Here is a 22,912-nt window from a genome sequence, read left to right as displayed (position 1 = left end):
ATTTCGAATAATTTTCCATTTTTAAAAGCGCATCGAGGCAAAGGTCAGAGCTGTTTCGCATTCATCTTGTGGTGAATGTTGATATTGGAAAGAAGACGTATTTGTTATTTGACATGGATAGCGAATAGAGAAAAAAAAGCGCTTAAAATTATTATAGTAGTATTTTTTATTTTGCCATTGAAGCTGACATTACATGCAACATATCAATATGTATTGGAAACAATAATTAGAGCCTAGTAATATTTCTCATCATAATGTTACATCATACAAATCGTCTATGAATTTGGAATAGAGGTTATTTCCAACAAGTGCGGATCGACGTTCAATCATAATATTCTTAAAATATTCTCCGCGGTTTCTTACAGTGACATGAAATATCTGTCTGGTTTAAGCTATGTAATGGTTTTCATAAGATTAAGAGTAACAATAACAAGATGTTTAAGTCTTCAGCAAAAATAGTGAATTTGTCATTAATGTCTTTAAATGTTTTGTTATTAAATATATCATACATTATATGGTCTAAGAGGTCTTATTATGACAGAGATATAATCGTTCCAATAAAACGGATAATGCGCGTCTTCAATTTTCATGACGCAAAGGTCAGAGTTGTTTCGCTTTCATTTGGGTGAATGTTTTCTACACCACTACAAGTGTGGGGCAGAGTTGCTAGTTTTTTTATAGTGGCATTCCCTGGACGCCTAATCTACATAATTAATAATTATATATCCAAGAAATGTATTTTTCTTCATTACAGAGCGTTCCTGTGTTTTTATTCACATTTTACAACGAATAAGTAATAACATGTGAAGTCTACGCACGCAAATCCGCTACACTTTACAATACGATTTCCTATACTTACCCTATATTAATATATACGCATCTTTACTTGTATCCGCAATCATCAGAATCACTGTTTAAGTTAATTACCAAATTGTTAATTTATAATATATCGAACATTTGTTTCTTGCTCTTCTGTCCATCTGGCGGAATTTCTCTACCCCGAGGGTTTTATTGTAGACATTTCTTTCTACAGAGTATGTTTTTTAAATTTTTTTTGAAGAAAGAAAATTACATAAAGCATACATGTTTAAATGTTTTTTGCCGAATAACAAAACATTAACTCAGATTCAGGAATAAAGCCATATCTGTTTACATCATGAACAAAAATAACAAGCCAATTGAAAAGTCCCCGACCTACTATAGTAAAACACATTTTTTTGGCAATTTTTTTTATTCAATATAATTTCCTTCAAGGGTGATATAGTGACCCTCCAACTTTTCGATAGCATTCTTGTAATGTGATTTGTCATTTGCTTCAAAATAGGCCTCAGTTTTGGCGATCACCTCTTCATTCGACGAAAATTTCCTCCCAGCGAGCATTCTTTTGAAAGCTGAGAACAGGAAATTGTCGCTGGGGCCAGATCTAGAGATTACGGTGGATGACGAAGTAATTCGAAGCCCATTTCATGGATTTTTGTCATCGTTTTCAGTGACTTGTGACATGGTGCATTGTCTTGGTGAAGCATTTTCCTTTTCTTCAAATGTGGCCGTCTTTCGGCGATTTCGTCCTTCAAATGGACCAATAACGCTATGTAATAGTCGCTGTTGACGGTCGTTCCTTTTTCAAGGTAGTAAATGAAAATTATTCCATGCGCATCCCAAAATACAGACGCCATAACCTTGCCAGTCGACTGTTTCGTTTTCCCACGCTATGGAGCGGATTCATTGTGTGCAGTCCACTCGGATGACTGTCGATTGGACTTCGGAGTGAAATGATGGAGTCATGTCACATATCGACGCAAAAAGTCGGGTTTATTACGCTTGATCATCTTCAAACATTGCTCCGAATCTCGTCGTTGTTTTTGGTCAAAAGTGAGCTCGCGCGGCACCCACTTTGCACAGAGCTTTCTCCTAACCAAATATTTGTGAATGATATGACGTACACGTTCAGTTGATATCTTTAGAGTGTCTGCTATTTCATTCAATTTTAATTTACGGCCAATTAAAATCATTCTGAGAATTATTTTAATGTTTTCGTCGGTAACAACCTATTTTGGGCGTCCACTGCGTTCACCCTCTTAGGTGCTCATTTCATCACATCTAAACCTAGCATACTAATCCTTGATGGTTGATTTTTCTGGGGCAATGTCCAAAAGCTCTGCATCAAGCCAAGTTTTTGCTTCAACTATATTTTTTCCCATCGAAAAGTAATATTTTATCAACACGCGAAATCCGACAGCTGTCAAATTTATATACGTATCTTTTGATGGTTAGGGCTAACTAAAAAACATGTGGGTTTAATTCTAGTAGCGCCATTTATGTGTCAGACAGGGGACTTTTCAATTGACCTGTTATATTGTAGCAATGTTTCCTTACGTATGATTGTAGTTTGATTATGCACTGAATGACGAACGGTTAACTCAACAATATAATTTTGTCAAGTAGTTTGTACTTTGTTGTAACATTTTATAGTAACATACTAAATGATAATTGTTATAAGCTCTAGTAAATTAATAACTCATAGATTTTACATTTCTCCTACACTTTGTTGAAATATAAGCAATTTTATTTAAGTGAATTTGTCAATTAACTTTTAAAATCATTATTAGATATTCTATTGTATAAAAAGTATTATGAAACCTAAGTAAATAATTATTTAAAATTTAAGTTTCTTCACATATCCAGTATAACAAATCTCGCAGCCTAAATCGCGAATAGATACAATAATATACATTCTTTCAACACCATATTAGAAAATCTAATCCTTAGGACGACCCTATCAATAAAAATTCTTTCGGTTCGATAACATTATCTTTCACCACATCAAAAATGACTTGGCACATTATTCGATTGTTGCAAAATTCAATACCTAAGAGATTAAAAGGCCGAGATAAACGGTATATCTCCAAAAATACAGCGCATTACGAACGCGTTTAATTGCCATTAGATCACCCGAATATGTGTCAGATTAGTGACGGGTTAATCGATAGAAGAGAAAAAGTCTATTGATCTGCCTGATTAATTCGCCGGTTGATATCGTAATAGTTACAAATTACCATACAATCGAGGTAATGTTATGTGATTAATGTCATTTGAACGTCTCGATAAGATAAAGCTTTTAAAGTAACAGGACTACTGTGTGGAGATATTTCGTGAAGTCGAGTTGACATACATTTTGTTAAAAAAAAGTACCGGTAATATTAATGTATTGAAGCAAAATATGATCACCACCATTATAACACATCGATTAGTCAATTGCATTAATGTTTTACGATTTTTACAATGGATTACATTACGTAATATGTATTATATCTTGTACTGCAAATAGAATTTTGGATGCCTAAATACAAACATTTTTTTTCTTTAAATATATATTTCTTGGTTCTTCAGGTTGTTCTATTTCATTAAAGTAACCATCAATTCGGATATTTTTTTTATTATTTAATTAATACATTGTTACTAGTCGTTTCTGTCTAACCTACAATTTATCTTTATGATAACTTAAATCTAGATATATAACTAGGAGGACCCATCGGCCCTATCTCAGTCTGGTGAAATAATGTTTACACATGTCACTGCTGTATTTTTTGATATATGAACCTCACTACACAACACAACGCAATATCAGATGTCTTGATTCTTTTTAGTCTGTGTCCTGTTCTGATGGTATCCAAAAGCTGCAATATTTATGCAATAATTTATTTTATGAGAATGGAGTCTTTCTTCATGCCCCCTTGCAATTCTCGTGTTTTCTTGACTGACTGTAATTCGGATCTGATGGAGTAGCATCATCATAAGTTTCGTATTTGATATGCTTTCTCAGCAGATTTCTAAAAATTAAACAAACTGGCAGCTGTTTGTACTAAATAGTTTAAAGATATTGTAAACTTAATATTAATTTAAAAAAAGTTTAATAATATTGACACTAATACGAAAAACTGTTATGTTTATGTGGAGAAGTATCAAAACCATCGATTTTTGTGTTGAGGATAGGTAGTCGAACAATTATTTACATCAATACTTTGCATTTTCACCAATAGATATCTCTGATCCAAATACATGCAACACCTGATAATTTTACTGATAACATGTTTTCATGAGTGACAAAAACGTTCCTAATTTCCTCTCTTTAATCAACAAAATATTTAAAACAATTAAATTGTAAATTATGTAAATGTGGCTTGCCCCCTAATAAAAACAATACATTATTTTCAATAATAGTATTCCATAGTATGACTAACTACTAATGTAGATTTCATTCTTATTCATTTACATTTATATAATGCGTTATAGAAATCTTGAGTTGAATAAAAAAAAAATGTTGAAGCTGTTCTAGCGTTATATATTCTTGCATTTTGGTTCTCCCATTTGGTTTAGATATACATAATTATGAACTAATTTTGAAGGGTGATATGGTCGTGATTTCTCATTTTCACCAATATATATCACTGATCCAAATACATGCAACACCTGATAATTTTACTGATAACATGATTTCATGAGTGAGTGAATGCAACACATGAAATGTTGAGTTGAATGAAAACAAATATGTTGAAGCTTTTCAAAAGTTATTTCTTCTTTCCCATTTGTTTTTAGATTGTTAGCGTCAAGCCGCTTATACTGTAACAAATCATATTGATTACGTCATCTCAGATGACAATATTTAATATATCAGTGACAGCATTTTTATATTAATCCAAAGCCCCATTAGTGCTGAATTAGTGTTTATATTATTGGAGATTTACGATAAGTCCAGGGAACCCAATGTATCCCTTTGATCTAAGGATACGGAATCAATATCGTTCCGTGTCTTGTCGAGAACACTTCTCCAGTTTGTGACGAGGAATCTAACATAGATATACATAATTATTAACTAATTTCGAAGGGACATGATATCTGAGCAAATAATTAGTCTAATTAAATACAATTTAATTAATTGTTATTGAATTGGTAAGATCAGGGGAAACGAAAAAACAACCTTGAATTAGGAATGTCGAGGTGCGGAGAGAAATATCGATACCAAACCACGCAACTCTCAAAAAGAAAACTCTCAAACAAAAGTTCAATTCCATTCAACTGTTTTCGCTGCAGTCCTAGTTTTCTACGAATTCCACGTTCATTACTATCTCCTAAATCCCAAAATAAAAGCTCAATACCCTGCTTCGATAAATCTAGATTTTTAATTTCGATATTTTACTTCACAACTAAAAATTCCAGTATCTCATTCACAACTATCGAAACTTCTTGCAAACAAAATTACCGAAAAATATTGGCTCAAAAAATACCGATATTTTTCGATACCCTTAGCCTAAATTCCTTTTTTTCTTTTGTTTGACATTTTGTTCTAATATTGTACGCCTTTTATTTCTACGGACATGCTAGTCTATCGATAAGTTGATTATTGTAGAAAATGCCACCTTAACTCTCAACGTCTGATTAGGTGATTGACTTTTGTTTGATATGGAGTATTCATTTGTCTCCTATATTTAGTTTTTTCGTCGTGTTACTTTCTTCTGTCATTTACTTTACTGCTTTAAGTCTGAATCCTGTTGCGGTTTTTAAACCATGGGGTAGTTGCGAAACCTTCCTTTTTTATGGTATTTAAAAATGTCTTTCTTCATTTTTAAATCTGATGATGTTATGTAAGTGCAGAATTAAAAGAATCATTAGATTTGTGATTCTTTATACCCAGATGTAGTGGTAGAGAAACTGTTGCATACTAAAAGAGTAACCGCTTGGTGTAGGTGTTATTATTTAAACTGAAAATGGTAATAGCGTCATTGTAGAATGCGTACGCTACAGAGACCAGCAATTGTTTTTTTTTTGGCTGGTTGGTATTAGATAATTTAAACTTTGGTTTTAACTTGATGGCGCAACTTGTCACACAAGTCGCGAAACAATTAATCTTTTACGCATTAAGTTCGGTAACCGCGTTATTAATCGTTTTTGGCGACGTTCACTTGGCGATTTCTTATGCGGATGTGTCAAGGATCTATGTTATTCTAATGATCTATAAAAAATTGATGCATATAAGGGAAAATATGTAGGAGCTATTTGCGAACTAGTACCAGAAACAAACAATATTATTCTGCATAATAGGATTAAAACTAATGGTTATTTAGTAGAAATTATTTTCAATATTAATAAAATTTACAAATGTACAGTTTAGAATTAATAACATTACCAAAACGAAATCAACATATTAACTAGAAACTCCACTTTAATAGATGGAAATTAATATTTAACATTGGTTTCAGGTTCTGGAGCTGAGAGTATCATCGGTGTCTCGGATATAACCGAGAATCGAAGCATCTGGACAGCTTTGATAGCTGAGTTTGTGGGTACCTTCCTGTTGGTTGCTATAGGATGTGGTTCTTGTATAGCTATCAGCGCATCCAGAGTCTCCAGTGAGGTTCAAATCGCTCTTACCTTTGGTTTAATTGTGGCTGCTATGGCTCAGGTAGGTTGATATTGTAATAATTATCGAACTGTTGTGTATTTAGTAAAACTAAAATTATATATTCTCCATTTTCATCGATGATAATTTGCTGTTTCTCTGACAACTTCGTAGAACATGAATATATTTACGTAATATCTTTCGAAAATTGAATTTGCATTCGATTATAGTAAAGAGTGTGAGTTATTTTTGACGAATTTGTATATTGTTGTTTGTAAAAACTTTGTAATTACAGGGTTTTTCCCGCGGAAATAATGAAATTATTGGACCACTGTGGCCATTATATAGTAATTTTATATATTATTATGATTAATAATCAAATAGGCAATAGGAATATTAATGAAACTGGTCATAATAAAACATATCATAACATATATATATATATATATATATATATATATATATATATATATATATATATATATGTATATATTGTATATATATATAATAACAATATTACATACAATATTATTACATATAAAAATATTTATAGCATTTTATTATAAATGATAATAATAATTTGTTATTTCTTTGAGAACCTTAAGGATCATGATTGTCTATACATCTACGTATCTTCATATTTCGACAATTGAATTTGTTATTCGATTATACTAATGAGTATGAGTTATTTTTGACAGATTTGTATTATATCTGTAAAAGCTTTGTAAATATAGGATTTTGCTGTAAAATATGATGAAATTATTGGAGCGTTAAAGGCATTTTTTAATAATTTGATATAATATTATAAATAATCAAATATGGAATGGAAATTTAAAAAATTTTGGTCTACTATAAATGCCTAAAAAGTTCCAAATTATGCACTGTTTAAGACATTTACTATACCCACTAAATCCTAATATTTGTATATATGTATATATATATATATATATATATATATATATATATATATATATATATATATATATATATATATATATATATCGCATTTTTGCAATAACAATATTACATACAATATTATTACATATAAAAATATTTATAGCATTTTATTATAAATGATAATAATAATTTGTTATTTCTTTGAGAACCTTAAGGATCATGATTGTCTATACATCTACGTATCTTCATATTTCGACAATTGAATTTGTTATTCGATTATACTAATGAATATGAGTTATTTTTGACAGATTTGTATTATGTCTGTAAAAGCTTTGTAAATATAGGATTTTGCTGTAAAATATGATGAAATTATTGGAGCGTTAAAGGCATTTTTTAATAATTTGATATAATATTATAAATAATCAAATATGGAATGGAAATTTAAAAAATGTTGTTCTATTGCTATTTTGTTGTTCAATTTATTGTCTGCTAAATGTTAAGGGTTGTAGTAATGGTGATAATTTAGGCTCCAAAGATTTCTTTAATTCCTAGACCCCTTACCTATATAACTTCTAATTTTTTATTTTTAATAATTATGAAAAATTAGAATTTTGCCAATATAATCCGTAAAAAATCGTCGAGTAACAGTCAACGCATTTGGCAAAGCCGAATGTAGGAGGATGAAACCTTCTGATTTTAGCTTAGATTAGATTAGGATTACATGGGTCCAACTCACTTGAGATTGCTATCGATTGCCTTTATTAAACAGATAGTATCAGATTTAAATGACGCCAGTGATTTTGCAATAGGACATTGCTCGGTCATTTATTGTAAAATTTATAACTTAAAAATAAAAATCAAATTCCTCTCAACTGTATGTTCACATGGTTCGTTATATAAAATTACTTGAACTAACTAGATATGGTGATCTGTCTAATAGGACCTGTCTGCCTTTTTAACTATATCGTTATATCAAAGTCTTAAAAAATATCATATATTTGAAGAATATACTTACATAAGCTGATTACTGCAGACTGCCCAAGCCTCGTATCCAGGAACATCGCTGCCATCCGTTGTGATAATGAGATGATGCGATCGATACCTTTTAGTTTCCCCACGCAGAAGATCAGATCTTCGCCATGGAATTAAAATACTACAGAAAGATAAAATTAAAATAAAATTTAACTAAAATAATCATTGTCACTGATTAATTTAACACTGAACTGTCAGATTAAATCTGGTACGGTTTAATCAAGAATAAATCACGAAAAGATATATGCTTGATATGTTAGTTATTGATACCATTAATATGATAGTATTGGTAATATGGATGATATATTCAGTGATAACATTTACATAATTAAAATCCTAATTCAAAACCGTGAGAAAGTGCAGAAGGCCACTGTTGGTGGCATCAATGGTTTTAAATAAACATAATTATTAAATTGCAAAGTTTTCTTTTAATTTTGTCCTGCAATATACCATTTCTTGTTATTTTAATTAATGAAATATGTTTAAATTAGTAATGCTAATTATGTTATTGCTTTAGAATACTTGTTTACACTAATTTTATTTGTTTCTTAATGGTATGAAATGTTAGCTATTTATAATTAAAATTAGTTTAGATCGAGGTTACAAATTATTTTAAAATGGTCAGAAATGTTGAAGAATGAAGGTCGTCGTCTACTTTTGACCAAATGTGATCATTGGATGTTATATGTAAAAATAAAAGGTTTTTGTTTATATTTCTTGAATGCATCTGTTTTTTTTTTCATTTTTTGAGTTAAATTATAAACCATTGGCTGTAATTTATAACATTATAGGTTTAATATCTGTTTTGTTCTTCTGTGTTGGAAGACATTGAACAGATTGATATCCTCCAAACATTAATAGCTACACGAAATCTCAAGATTCATTCATAATTGTTTGAATACAAAATATGATAAAAAATACAGAATGTTGTAGGTCCGGGTTATTTGGCACAGTTGTCAAGGCGACAGGTTCTCCTAGTGTTGCTGTAGTCGCGGGTTCAAATTCTGTTGGGGCACGGATGTACTTTATGTTTGTGATTGTAGTTGTAAATGTCTTTATAGGCAATACTTGAAAATCCAACAAGGAATAATCATCCCAGTCACGCCAGTAACCAGGCTGGGTTCTGGGATGGCCTCTAAGTTGATCAATGGCCAGTCAGTAGGCTTAATGCTGAGGGCCGTAGTTTGGAGCCGACGTTAAACCGTAGGTACAGTCCAAAGAAACCCTCATTGGTAAAAAGGAGACTTTAAAATATATAAAAAAGAATGTTGCAAGAAGGTGGTTTAAAATAAAAAAAATATACTATTTTTCGTTTTATTTTGTTGCAATAAACATTTCTGGTGAATACGATTGTTAGTTTAAGCCCAGTAATGTTTTAAAATTTAATATATAATTAACAATAGCCTCAGTATTTAATAATTAAAAAAGGATATTGTCTACTTTTATATAAAACTAAAATAGAATAACAAGAAAAAGAAAGAACAAAATTTATTTATCTTTAGAAAATCGCCAGAAATAAAAAACAAAAATCACCATTAGCTATCTTTTAGCTAATAACATTATATTAAAATTTGTCACATGTATAAAAAATAGATACACAGTTTAACTTGTTAATACTAGCTTTGTTTGTATTGGCTATTAACTTCTAACTTGTTTAATATTGCCCAAAATTATTGAAATTTTGTAATTAAAAAAGATATATTCATTTAAAACTCCTGTCGTGTCTTCCATTATTATTTTGTTCCTTTTGAAATACTCATGTTAATTAAATGTACAGTAGAAGCTTTCAATTATGACTTTGATAGCACTATTAATATATGGTTTTCACAAGATTCATCATCGTAAGTCATGATGTGTTGGTAAGAAATTTTTAGTTTTCTATCGTTGAAACAATTGACAACCTCAACTATGGTTTAATATGAGTTTGCAACTCCAACATTAACATTTCTAAGTCGCCTTAAGTTTGGTAAATAACAATTATTTGTGCATTTGCTGTAGATTTCTTTGAATAGAAAGTAGTATAATACCAGAAAATCTTATCATGGTAGTAAACTTGATTTGTGTAACTTCAGATACCACATTAGAAAAAATATTAAATTAAACAACGAAAAATTATATCCTTATTATTATTAATTATATAGACCCTTGTCTATAGTGTTAATAATAAATTATTTAATAAGTGCTATTTTGCAGTTTAATGTAATTATATGAATAATATTCTAATTTATGAAATCATTTCCTAATTTATTCTTTGTTGTTATTTTGAGATATAAGTGAGATATGATCAATGATTTTAAGTATAATATTATTAATGTACATATAATTATGTTGATACAAAATCATTTAAATTATTAAAGCTTCTGTGAGTATAAGAAAGATGATCTTTTTACATTCTACATTCTATTTTTGCCTTTCTCAAAGTCAACCAACTACGCAAAAACAAAATGTCTAACAATAAAAAAAATTAACGAGTTAATAAACCCCTATTGAAGCATATAAAAACTTTTTAATACTTAATTTACTAGATAATTGGAATCACAGTTATCTTGCAGGCACAAAAACGATTTAATTTTCTTATAATGCACCTCATTATTCAGGCCATTGCTTGTAGAGTTAATACCGGCTCACCTGAATGGCGATAGCGAAATAATCTGAATCATATTTTCAACCATCAAGTGTCTGAATTCACTTCTAATTATGTTGTCGTTCGCTGATGTCGAAAACAAGACCTCTTGTTCCACTTTAACCGACCCTTGGGCGAATTTAGCCGGTACCAAACTCGTTTTATATTTTAGTTCAGTGTATGAACTTTTTCATTGGGTTTATTCGAGTCCTTCATAGGCACAGCACAATATATAACAATAAGTTCATTTCTATGTAATTGTGTTGGATCGTGTATGGCCAGTTTCGATTTCTCGCATTAGTCGCCATCATTAAAATATACAAAAGTTGTGTGACATCCATTTTTATGTTTAAAATATGTTTTATGCCGATTGGTTTAATCTTCCCGACGATAGTACAAACTTTATTACGAAAAACTGTTTCATAATGAAATAAATACATGCAACATTTTGATATATTGAATTGTTATCATGAACTAAGCAACGTTACAAAACTTAAAATCTGAGAAATCTGAGAAAGAAACTTTACACCATGCAGACTTTATAAAATTCAGTATACAGCATTAGAGTTCAGTTCTCGACATTTTTCATTGTCAACGAAGGATCACATAAATATAAATGGTATAGTCAATTCAAAACGGTAGTGAACCCACGTGATCTGTCAAAACGTCGCAATGTTGCCGCACCAACTCTGAGTTTTATTATATTAGGACTTTGAAATTTAACAAAATTCTAATGTAAATAAAATAATGAAACAAAAATATTATGTATTATAATTTACTTTAACATCTAATGCATATATTATCGAAGATCTTAAAACTACGATTAATTATACAGACACAATAATTTGTAGGTTAGAGTTGTTTCATTACATTTACACTGAGCTTTTTTTTACACTACTATAGGTAGAGTTCTACGCGCGTTTTTTTATGTAGTGGTATCCCCCGAAGGCCTAATCCACCTAATTAACAATTGTATATCTGAGTAATGTATTTTACTTTCATTAGAGAGCATATTTAACTTTTACGCTTAGTTCCTGTTCCTAATAATTTTCTCTGAAATAATTGTATTAAAATATGTTTCGATTGAAAAAACTACTTACTGTTTTTATAAATTTAGTATATTTGATCTCTGATACAGTTAACATCAAGCTAATCTCGATTCGTCATCTGTTTCGCATAAAGATGGTTTATTTTTGGTGAATTTATGGTTATATTGTTTTTTATTTTTTGATATATTTTAGTGACCGTGTCCGTACTAATATTCAGTGCAGCAGCAACGCACAAAACAATATTTTCAATAAAAATGCGGCGATTTTGAAGTTTATTAACGCAAAGCGTTAAAACAACGTTTTCCGGTTTATAACCCGTAATTATAATATTTTGAAGAATTTTGCAGACGTTTAACAAACGGATAACTTTTGACAATCTCATTCGGTTACATATTCAAACTTTTCAGCATTTCAGCTCTTTTTAAATGGAATAAAATGAGAAGGAAAATATTGTCTGACTGTAAAACGAATTTAAAACTTTCGACAGGCACATAGTGATGACGTGCGTCACTATTATTTTGAATAGAGCTACTTTCAATTGCATTCTTCTAATTTGTTTTCATTTTAAACAAGCAGTGTATCATTATTCAATATTCTATTTTTTCTAATTTTGTAATCTGAAAAATTGTTATTTTTAAATTGATTTTGAATGATGAAATTTGATGATTGAATTGATTATGTTTGATGTCAGTAATCCATTAAGTGATCTTGCAGTTTATACAGATTGACTAATAACAGTTTGTAAATTCTATCATTTAATTGAACATTCGCTCTATTTCTAGATTTAAGTGGCGCCATCCATCAAAAACCCTTTATAATTAAGTATCACACCTATAATTTGAATAAATTAACACTGTAATAACTTGATTCACACGACCGGTGATTGTACACGATACAAATACGCATACATAAACCTATTTCATTCATAATCAATTCATGTATACATTCAGGTAACGGTCGGCTTCGATCTAATTTATATTATCGATCTAGCACGATAAATTATGTAAATTTCCAAAAGTGTTACACAACATTCGGACCGGCTGTACCATTTCTTGATTAACCTTGACCCGATTGCGGCCGAGACGCGCAGCACACTGCTCGCGATCAAACTTGATCTAACATTAACGCCTCGGGACATTCCAGAACTTGTTCGCTTGACGGTACGTCGCCCGGTCCGCGAAAAGAAAAACCCGCAACGGCGACGTTCGAATCTCTTCTCGCGTGACCTTTAGAGGCAGCCTTAGAGAGAAAAGTCGCTTTAAATCCATCGCCGCCGTTACCGGCAATTATATAATAATTAAATAAAAGGTGAACAAATAGGATCGCTAACGTGTGACGTGAGGGGGAGGGGGCGGTAGAGGGGAGGTTCGGTGCGGTGTGTGGCATATGTTTGTGGGTAGGGCGACCTCTGGTGAGGTAATAGAATCGGAATTGGGCGAAATGTAATTGCGATTTTTTCGTCGAGTCGATTTATAAGCGAACGGACGATAAAAATGTTTTGTCTCCATATATAGACTGGTTAAAATGGTTTTATTATTTCTGGTCTGTTTCATTATGTCTAGTGTTGAATAAATTAAATGTTTTCTTTTCTGTAATCATTTATCGTTTCTTTTCCAATTATTGGGCGTCAGATAGTTAGTCTATATTACTCGGGTTAGCGAAAATTTTGGCGCACTTTTGAAGGAAAACCTAGAGGCATGAAATGGGACGGTTAAAGCTTATACGGAGCGAGAAATTTTATTCCTAAAATTTTTGGGTAATACGCTCTGAAAATAAGTAAATTCAGATAAAATTAAATACGCCTAAATCAAGCAAATTTATAACAGCCGTCAGATTGGTGACACAAAATATATAAACAAATATTTCAGGCTAGTGTTTTTAATAATGCGTCATGGATATTTGTGACGTCGAAACATTTTAATGTTGCCGCATGAACTCTGAGTTCTAGTTCAGTTTGGCTTTGACATACAAAAAAGTTTTAATATAAATAACATAATTGAACAAAAATGTTATCAAACATAATTTATTTTAACATTATAGTACTTCTAATACATGTATTATCGAAGGACTTAAAACTACAATTAAGAACACAGGTATAGTAGTTTGTAGGTTGGATTTGTTTTGTTCACATTGAACTCTTTTCCACATCATCCATGAGGTAGAGTTTCTATGCGCGTTTTTTTTTATAGTGGTATCCCCTGGAGGCCTGATCCAGCTAATTAACAATTGTATATCGTAGAAAAATATTTTACTTTCATTCGAGAGCATATTTACCTTTTTACTTTTAGTTCTTATTTTCTTCGATGGTGTAACTACTTGTCAAGTCATCTTGGTATCCTAATACTAATCTATAATTTGAACAATTACAATCATATCTGTGCACAGAAATCTTTCACGCCCTACAACACCATTTTCTATAGTCATATTCAATTAATTATGTGCATAACTTTATGTGTTTCCACTCTCATCACTCTGTTTCAGTAATTTCCAGCATTGCACAGCATTATCACATATCCTGAAAATTCCTTCAGTCACTTTCACTTTTCCGACTCACTGTCTAATTCAACCACTAAACTGTTAATTTCTAATCTAAAGCATGTTCAAGGTTCCACCATTTATTAATTACCTCCTCTGTATGCCTTATCTAGTTCATCCAAACCGAAGGTGTTTTGGTTGATAATGCTTCCTTCCACATATCCAAACAGTTTTTGATGGAATATCTTTCTCGACCAGCAATATATATGCAATTAATTATTAATAAATATAATGACCAACAATACTTAGTTGAATGCTATTGTAACTTTTACCTTTTTCCATCAATTTTTATTGCCTTTACACTTTTCTTGTTTCTGTCTTGCCAAGAGTGCCACAATGTACCATCTTTAAATATTCAAGTTTCATCAACATACACTAATTCAAATAGTTTATCTTCCTTAGTCTTATTTTATGCCTTTAAAAATTGAATTATTTGTAAGGTAATGCCTGGAAGTTCCATTAAAACTCTCCGAGGGTTATCTTTACACCATTTAAAACCTCTGCCCTGTAAGAGTGTACGAAAGGATGTCCTACATCGCTCAAAAAGCTGCATGTCCCTAATTGTTTTATGTATACAGATAATTTTCTCTAAAACAATTTTATTAAATTTTGTTTATAATAGATAACATACTTTGTGTGCTTACTGTTCTTATACATTTCGTATATTTGGTCTCGAAGAGAGCCAATATCAAGATGGTCAAGAATCGTCACCCACTTTGTATGTATACGGGTTTTCTTAGGTGAATCTAAGGTATTATTCTTCATTTTGTAAGCGATATAATTCACAGTACCCACACTAATATTTAGCGCGGCAGCAAAGATTAACGTAAGCTCGATGTAAATACATCTACCTGCGGGAAATAGTATAATGTTAATGCTACCGTTAAATAAAAAATAAATAAAATAAATTAAAAATAAAATATCGAAGAATGGAATAAATAAGCAAAGAACGATTCAATTTAATTTAAATATTTAGATAAAAAAAATGCTCTTAATTAGCCTGGTGTATTTATTGTTTTTCAATTTATATATTTGCGGTCAGTGAATATGGAAAAAGATAAAGATTATGTGAATACATGAATAAATTTTCATTATTGGAATCATAGGGTTATTAAAAGTAATTATGAATTATTAACACTCATTTTTTAAATATTCTAAAGCATTGATATATATTAAGATATTTAACGATGAATGCAATAAGATATATAACTCTATGACATTTTATTCTTTGGACTAATTATTAACTTTTAATAATCTGTTAACTAATTTAATGATTGTAAAAATATTCCTTCAATATGCATTTCTAAATTTTAAAGAATTAGTTACCTAATTATGCTCGTTATTGTTTTAATATATATAATAAAATCAAATATTAATTTAATAATTGTTTTAATCAAAACACTTTTAGTACCATAACTTATCATTTTAAAATTATCCTATTTACTCTATTATGTGAGAAATATGTTTAACATAAGAAGTTGTGGCCATATTTCAACCAAAGGGCGATCACTAGTACTAATTAATATCGAATATTATAGTATTATATTTAAAAATGATCGATGAATCAGTATACATACTTTAATATCTGACGATTTATTATCATAAAGGTTAAACCTTTATATGATACAATTAATCCTTCTAAATGTGTATCCCAATCTATTGGAAAATCAATATACTGGCCATTAGGTGTGAACAAAACACAAGATCTAATTAAGATTTTCACATTTAAAACTATATCGTTACAAAAATTACATCAATATCGAGGACAATTACGATCTATCATCATATTATTCCATTATTTTGACGATAGAGTCACGTGGGACTAGTCTACCTAATAAATAGTTGTATGCAGTCATAAATTTCACTTTCATTGGAGACCATACTTGGCTTTTACGTTTAACATAGTTGTTGTATCCTTCGTTGCAGTGCTTTCTTGTCAAGTCATTTTGATATCACTTTAATTCTCCTTGGTTTCTTCTGTTACTACCGGTGTATATATTTCTTGATAAAACTAGATTTAACCACTGCATTCTTCCTAATACATTTGCCATATTTGAAAAACAGTTGTCAATTTTTTCTGCAGTATATCTGAAGGTGTTAATCCAAATCAAAGGTCTTATGTATACAGACAGTTCAGGCGTGTATATCATTCTCAACTTGCGTGTTTATAGTAATAAATCTTTGCAACACCTCATACCAATTCAATTGGATTGATTTTAATAAATATTATGACTAGCAAAACCTAATAAAATGTTATTCAACTTTTTCCACCAACTTTTGTTGTGTTTATATTACTTTTATTATCACCTTGTCTCGAATGACTTGAATATTTCATTTTGAAATATTTTATATCTATACATAAATAGAAACAAAAAATCTTCCTTAATTTTGTTAGATGCTTTTAAAAATTGTGTTCTTATAAAATCAATGTTTTAAATTTATATTAGACCTCTTCATGGGTTACCTTTACACTATTTAAATCCTAGTTCCCTAACAGAGAAAATTACTCACTGTTTTTATATATTTCATAAATTCTAATTCACATTATGATTCATAATCTCTAATAGTACTAACATCAAGTTTTATAGACACTTATTTTTTAAATCCAACATTATATTGATTTCCTTTTTTTGTGATTTTTGATGATTTTTTCGTATCCATACCAATATTCAGTGCAGTTGCAACACAATACAAATATTTCGAATAAAAACTACAGCAGCTTATTATTTAATAGTATTAATACTATACCTCTCTAACACATTTTACTGTTAATAACGAGCCCCGTTACCTCGTTCCTGTTCAAAGTCATTGACAGAGACGTAATCTGATTCTGACTGACTAGTTATTGGCTTCGGCATTTTCAACCAGAGTAATTACAAATGTTAGGCAGCGATTTAAAATTTCTCAAAACAAGCAAAGCGCCAAGACAACATTCACCGGTTTATAACCTCTTATTATCACTGATATTTTAAAGAATTTTGAAACATCTGACAAGTGGACGGTTACATGTTCGAACGTATCGGCCAGCATTGTATCTCTTTTTAATTAGTGTTAGAATCGATTTGGTGAAGGTGTTTGGGCAATTAAAACACTGGATTCAACTGAGTCACTCTCTATTTATTTCGACAAACATATCGGTCAAAGCCCCAACACAGAATGAATCAAGATGGCGGGATCTTCATCCTGTCCGGATGGCATTAGTACGAGCATGCGCCGTAGCGTTTATTATAATTTACAGGAAATCTTTAATATCGACTATGCAATCAGATATACATCGTCAGAGGACGTCAGATGTAGGCGCATCCACCCAATTATTTATATATCCAACACTAGATTGAAATGAGAAGTAAAGTATGACTGGTATTAAAACGAATTTACAATAGGCAATACATTATACATCTTGATAACGTAAGTTTATTTATATATAAGTTATTTTGGATAGACTGTATGCCACATTTGTTGAAGACATTTTACTACTTGCTACAAATAACAATATTGATAAAACTGTAAATTGAATATAAACACCTGTCAATAATATTATTGATCGAACTAAGAAATGGCGAATAAAATTGAATGCCCGGAAGTCTACACGTGTAGATTTCACATACTACCTATCAGTGATAATATAATTTATTCTAAAATAATTCCGTTTACGAGCACCGTATGAAACTACTGAGGCCTAACATTTGATGCCAAGCTCGAAAGGAAGGAGTATATGGAAAACACAGAACTTTATGAAACGACCAGAACTTTATATGAGGCTGAAAGAAATGTAGTGATTGCTTTAACGACAATCCGAGTTAGAATTCCACAATAAATTGTTAATATATGAACGAATTTTGAATGTGAATGTACACTGCTTGTTGGTGTAGTTAAGTTATGTGTGATAACTCTATCGTGCTTTATACTTATGTGTAGTATATCAGTGGGAGTACATCTCTCAATCGCTAATTAAGTTCTAGTTTTAAGTTATAATTTGATATCTCGAAAACAATAATTGGCATACACTATATTTTGCAATTTTCATTTTTATATCACAAAATGTGATTGTGAATTTCACCTATATCCAATTAACCAAAACCAATATCATTATTATTTCTTTTTCTGTATCGTATAAGTGTTGTGTGCTAATATGATTTTTCTTTTGTATTAACGATAAAGCTTAATTAATAACAACCGTATATAGAATTCCGATAAAAAAAGAACTGAAGCCTCAGGGCACCGAATTTTGTATTCTCACTCGCGCTACTGTTTGACGCAATCCGGCCGTCGCTGTGGCCCACATTTCGACCGTCGCCGTGTCGCTGATTCCAATCGAACGACCATAGATCCGGTCGATTCGATGGCTTCGCCAGACAATCGGGCACCACCTAGCCGCGTAAGGTGAACAAAACTGGTTAGGCGCGAGGGGCTCGATGTTGTTTTCTTGTATTGGTTCGTTTACTTCTTGAGCGTGTATTATCATTTATTTATGTTAGAGAATCGCGAGTATTATATAGCGAAGAAAAATCGGAATATTTCAAAGGAGTATAGAGGATATTTTAATGGATTAAGGATTGTTGTTTGTTGACCGTTTTCAATGACTCCTACTATAGCCTGCTTTGAACAATGAATATGTAGCAGCCTTAATATCTGGCTTCAAGTATTCTTTACCGTTATAGAAGATATAAAGTATCATCAACAGAAATGTCAACATTACAGGACTGGCTAGAATAATGACCGAGTTGGCTGACCTGTAGCTTGGCTGCCAGTACTTTAAGAAGGCGTATATTAAAGAAGGTGAATATCATAACAAAAACTAAACTCAGGTTCTTGGTTTATTATGACAATTCGTCTGTATGGTTCCGAGACTTGAAGTAGGTGAATAAACTATTCCAAATGCGATATTTAAAACAAATTCTGCCTACTTTTCCCCAAGAAATTGTGAAGGTTAACAATATTGTCGGTGTTAAGTCGCGCCAAAATTTTATTGCTTCTTTAACTCTAAAGTATCATAAACAAGTTCCTTCAATATGTGCTGGATACAACTGATATTATCTGCTTTAATAAAAACAAATATGTTTCGTACCATTTCTTGATTTATTTAAAATGATATTAAAAACCCCTCGTATGAATGCATAATTAATATGTTTCAGACTATTATGTTAAATACAAAATAATTTAATATTAGTTTAATTAAGTTTTATAGAAAATATTCAGAGACCGGAATTGTGCTTCCAAAAAAATCTCTTAAATATAAAAGAAACATATGTTAAGAATCAACAAGTGTTTCTTTCGTTGGAACAAAGCGATGGCCTCAGGTTATAGGTGAACACCAGTTATGTAATTCTTCAAAAGTAAACTAGAACAAAGGTTTTTTGGCGTTGATTAATTAATTTGTTATACTTGAGATTTATTGATGACTTTTGTAGTAGGTCCTTGAATATATATCATATATTTATATTATCTAATCTTTCATGATATAGCAAACAATTAATTATTATTGTAAATTATTTAGAAGCTATATTTTAGGTCTTAATAATTAAAAGTTAACTATAATTAACTATAATTAAAATAACAAGGAAATTATGAGATATTAGCGAGCAGATGTAAGAAAGAGATTCAAAAATAAGCATATTTATGTGTAGGGGTATATAAATTCATAGGATACGTAAAAAGGTGAAGAAACAGAAATTGGGAGGTAAATATAAATGGAAAATTCATGATACGATTTGGAGTGATAACTCTGTAGGTATCTAAGCACATGATTAACATTTTAATGCAGTTGAACGCTACTAGTTATCAATAACTCTTACTAAAAATTCTAAACATAGAAGTTTTAAGTTAAGAAAATTATTTAATTAATGATATTCTTCAGCCAAAAAAGGTAGTTGTTTCTGTTTGTCATGTCATGATAAATTGACTATTGGGATAACTTCTTGGTTAAGTAGCGATAGAAATTTATAATCAATCGAAGAAGTTTATTTTGACATAGCTTTGATGGAACAGTTAACATGTTATAACAGGTCAATTGAAAAGTCTCCGACCTGACACATAGATGGTGCTACTAGAATGAAATCAATATGTTTTTTAGTTATCCCTAACCCTCAAAAGATGCGTCTATAAATTTGACAGCTGTCGGATCATTAGTTTGTGAATTATAGCATTTTGAGTTATTGTAAAAACTTTTATTGTAAAAATATGCATAAAAAGGTATTTCGAGTGTTGATAAAATATTGCTTTTTGGATGGAAAAAATACAGTTGAAGCAAAAACATGGCTTGATGTCGAGTATCCGGACACTGCCATAGGAAAATCAACCATCAAGGATTGGTAATGAGCACCGAAGACGGTGAAAGCAGTGGGCGCCCCAAAGAGCTTGTTATCGACGAAAACATTAAAAAAATCCATCAAATGATTTTGAATAACCGTAAATTGAAATTGAATGAAATAGCAGACACTCTAAAGATATCAACTACATCATATCATTCACGAATATTTGGGTATAAGAAAGCTCTGTGACGAGTTGATGATTCGGAGCAGTAATTGAATATGATCAATCGTAATAAACCCGAGTTTTTGCATCTATATGTGACAATAGATGAAACATGGCTCCCTCATTTCACTCCCAAATCCAATCGAGAGTCATCCGAGTGGACTGCACACGATGAACACACTCCAAAGCGTGGGAAAACGCAACAGTCGGCTAGTAAGGTTATGGCGTCTGTATTTTGGGATGCGCATGGAATAATTTCCAGTGACTATCTTGAAAAAGGAAGGACCATAAAAAGGACTATCGTTTGAAGGACAAAATCGCCGAAAATGTCTCGTTTTCTTAAACAACTGTAATGTAGCTATAAAAACATTAGGCGGGATTTTTTATTTCACTTAAAACAATTCCTAAAATTTATGCCCCTAACTCCCCTAAGATCGGTTGTCCTATTTAAATGTGGGCTAAAGTTTTGAATAATAGAAACTAACTAATAATTTGAAGTTTGGAAATTTTTGGGGTAGTTATTAGACTTAAGCAATTAAGAAATTCTGAATAACTTGAAATCTGCCAAATCAGTTTCAGGTTTTTGACAGATAATATTAATTTGGTTCGTAGAATTTATTCAAAGTAGTAAAACAATTTCTAACATAGATCATAGCTGTTGAACCAGCTAGATGTACAAACATGAAAAAAATTTCAGTATAGACAAAAAAATCATTATTAAAAATTATTTAACTTGTACTGAATTTGATTTAAAATTTATTAAATAATCTGCTTATTATTACATATAACTCATCCTTTAAATCCTATAAAGGATTGCTTGGATATAAATATTTTTCTAAATAACCAACATTTAACCTTTCTAATTCCTACAAACCTTATATCGTCAGATTATATCGCAGGAATGCATTGCATTAGCGGGCATTGTTATGCGGCTTGCATATTTTTTAGATCCATCTACGCGTGGAGAACAATACAAATTGGAATTACGATGCAGATCAAATAATAAATAATGCTTAAACTTAAAAATAGTGAAATGGTGACGGAGCAGACGACGATGTAGTATCGTGGGCGGTTTTATAATGGCAAGTTGGAGATATTTTATCTAGAAAATAAAAGAAATTCACATAATTAAATGTTTAATGGGTATTTCCTGAGTAGTGAAAATGGTTTCTTTATTTTCTCTTTTGGCTTATATTTTCCCTCTCAAATAATAACTCGTTAGATAAGACGAACGGAATTATATAAATGAATAAGAAATCGGAACTGATCATTAATTAGTAATAACGGTAACAAGAGAAGGCACAAACAACCAACCAAAAAGGGACATTGCTGATATAGTCTTAAATAAATAATATTTCGAAAGATAAACCCAGCTCTATAAAAGGTGGAAAGAGAGAGTGACAATTCTGAAGATCTAGGAATTATAGAAAATTGTCAGTCAGGCAGAGAACAGAGAAGTCAGAATTTGACAAGTTGCTAATATAATAACAGAGTGGATTCCGAAAGTGTTCCACATATATAATATGTGGAGTTTAACACACATAGTATAATTCATAGATCTGGAAAAGACATATAACAGACTAAAAAAATAAATATTTTGGATTATATTTAAAAAAATGGTAATAAATGACAAAAAGTGTTTTTCAGGGTTTAAATTTCAAAAGAAAGCTTTATACTATTCAAATTATGGAACATATGGGAAGTGTTTATCCAATCCTGTAATTACAGACAATAAAAACTCAAACATCTTCAGAATTTAAGCAGAATTAAAAAAGGTGAAAGACTAAGACCAACTTTCTTTGTAACATTTATGGAAGAAATAATAAAGATATGTCACACCGACAAAATAGGACTACATATAGCATATATTTTAAAAATATAAATGTCGGAAGATTTTTCGATGAT

The 22,912-nt window shown here is 30.7% G+C and overlaps 1 protein-coding gene across 2 annotated transcripts in view; it reads left to right on the top strand.

Moving 5' to 3' along the window:
* Drip (aquaporin homolog protein drip) overlaps window positions 1-22,912 on the top strand; it is a 61,253-nt gene that overhangs the window by 16,008 nt on the left and 22,333 nt on the right. For both annotated transcript variants that reach the window (XM_076402321.1, XM_076402320.1), the window contains exon 2: window positions 6,258-6,460. In XM_076402321.1, the coding sequence (XP_076258436.1) occupies window positions 6,258-6,460 (203 nt within the window). The remainder of the gene's footprint in view (window positions 1-6,257; window positions 6,461-22,912) is intronic.

This window comes from Rhynchophorus ferrugineus, unplaced genomic scaffold (genome assembly GCF_030347505.1).
Source record: "Rhynchophorus ferrugineus isolate W39M unplaced genomic scaffold, kcgeb_rfMv2 rfM4, whole genome shotgun sequence".
In the NCBI taxonomy this organism is placed as follows: Eukaryota; Metazoa; Arthropoda; class Insecta; order Coleoptera; family Curculionidae; genus Rhynchophorus; species Rhynchophorus ferrugineus.
Note: the sequence above shows the minus strand (reverse complement) of the source record. Positions and strands in the feature narration are given on the sequence as shown.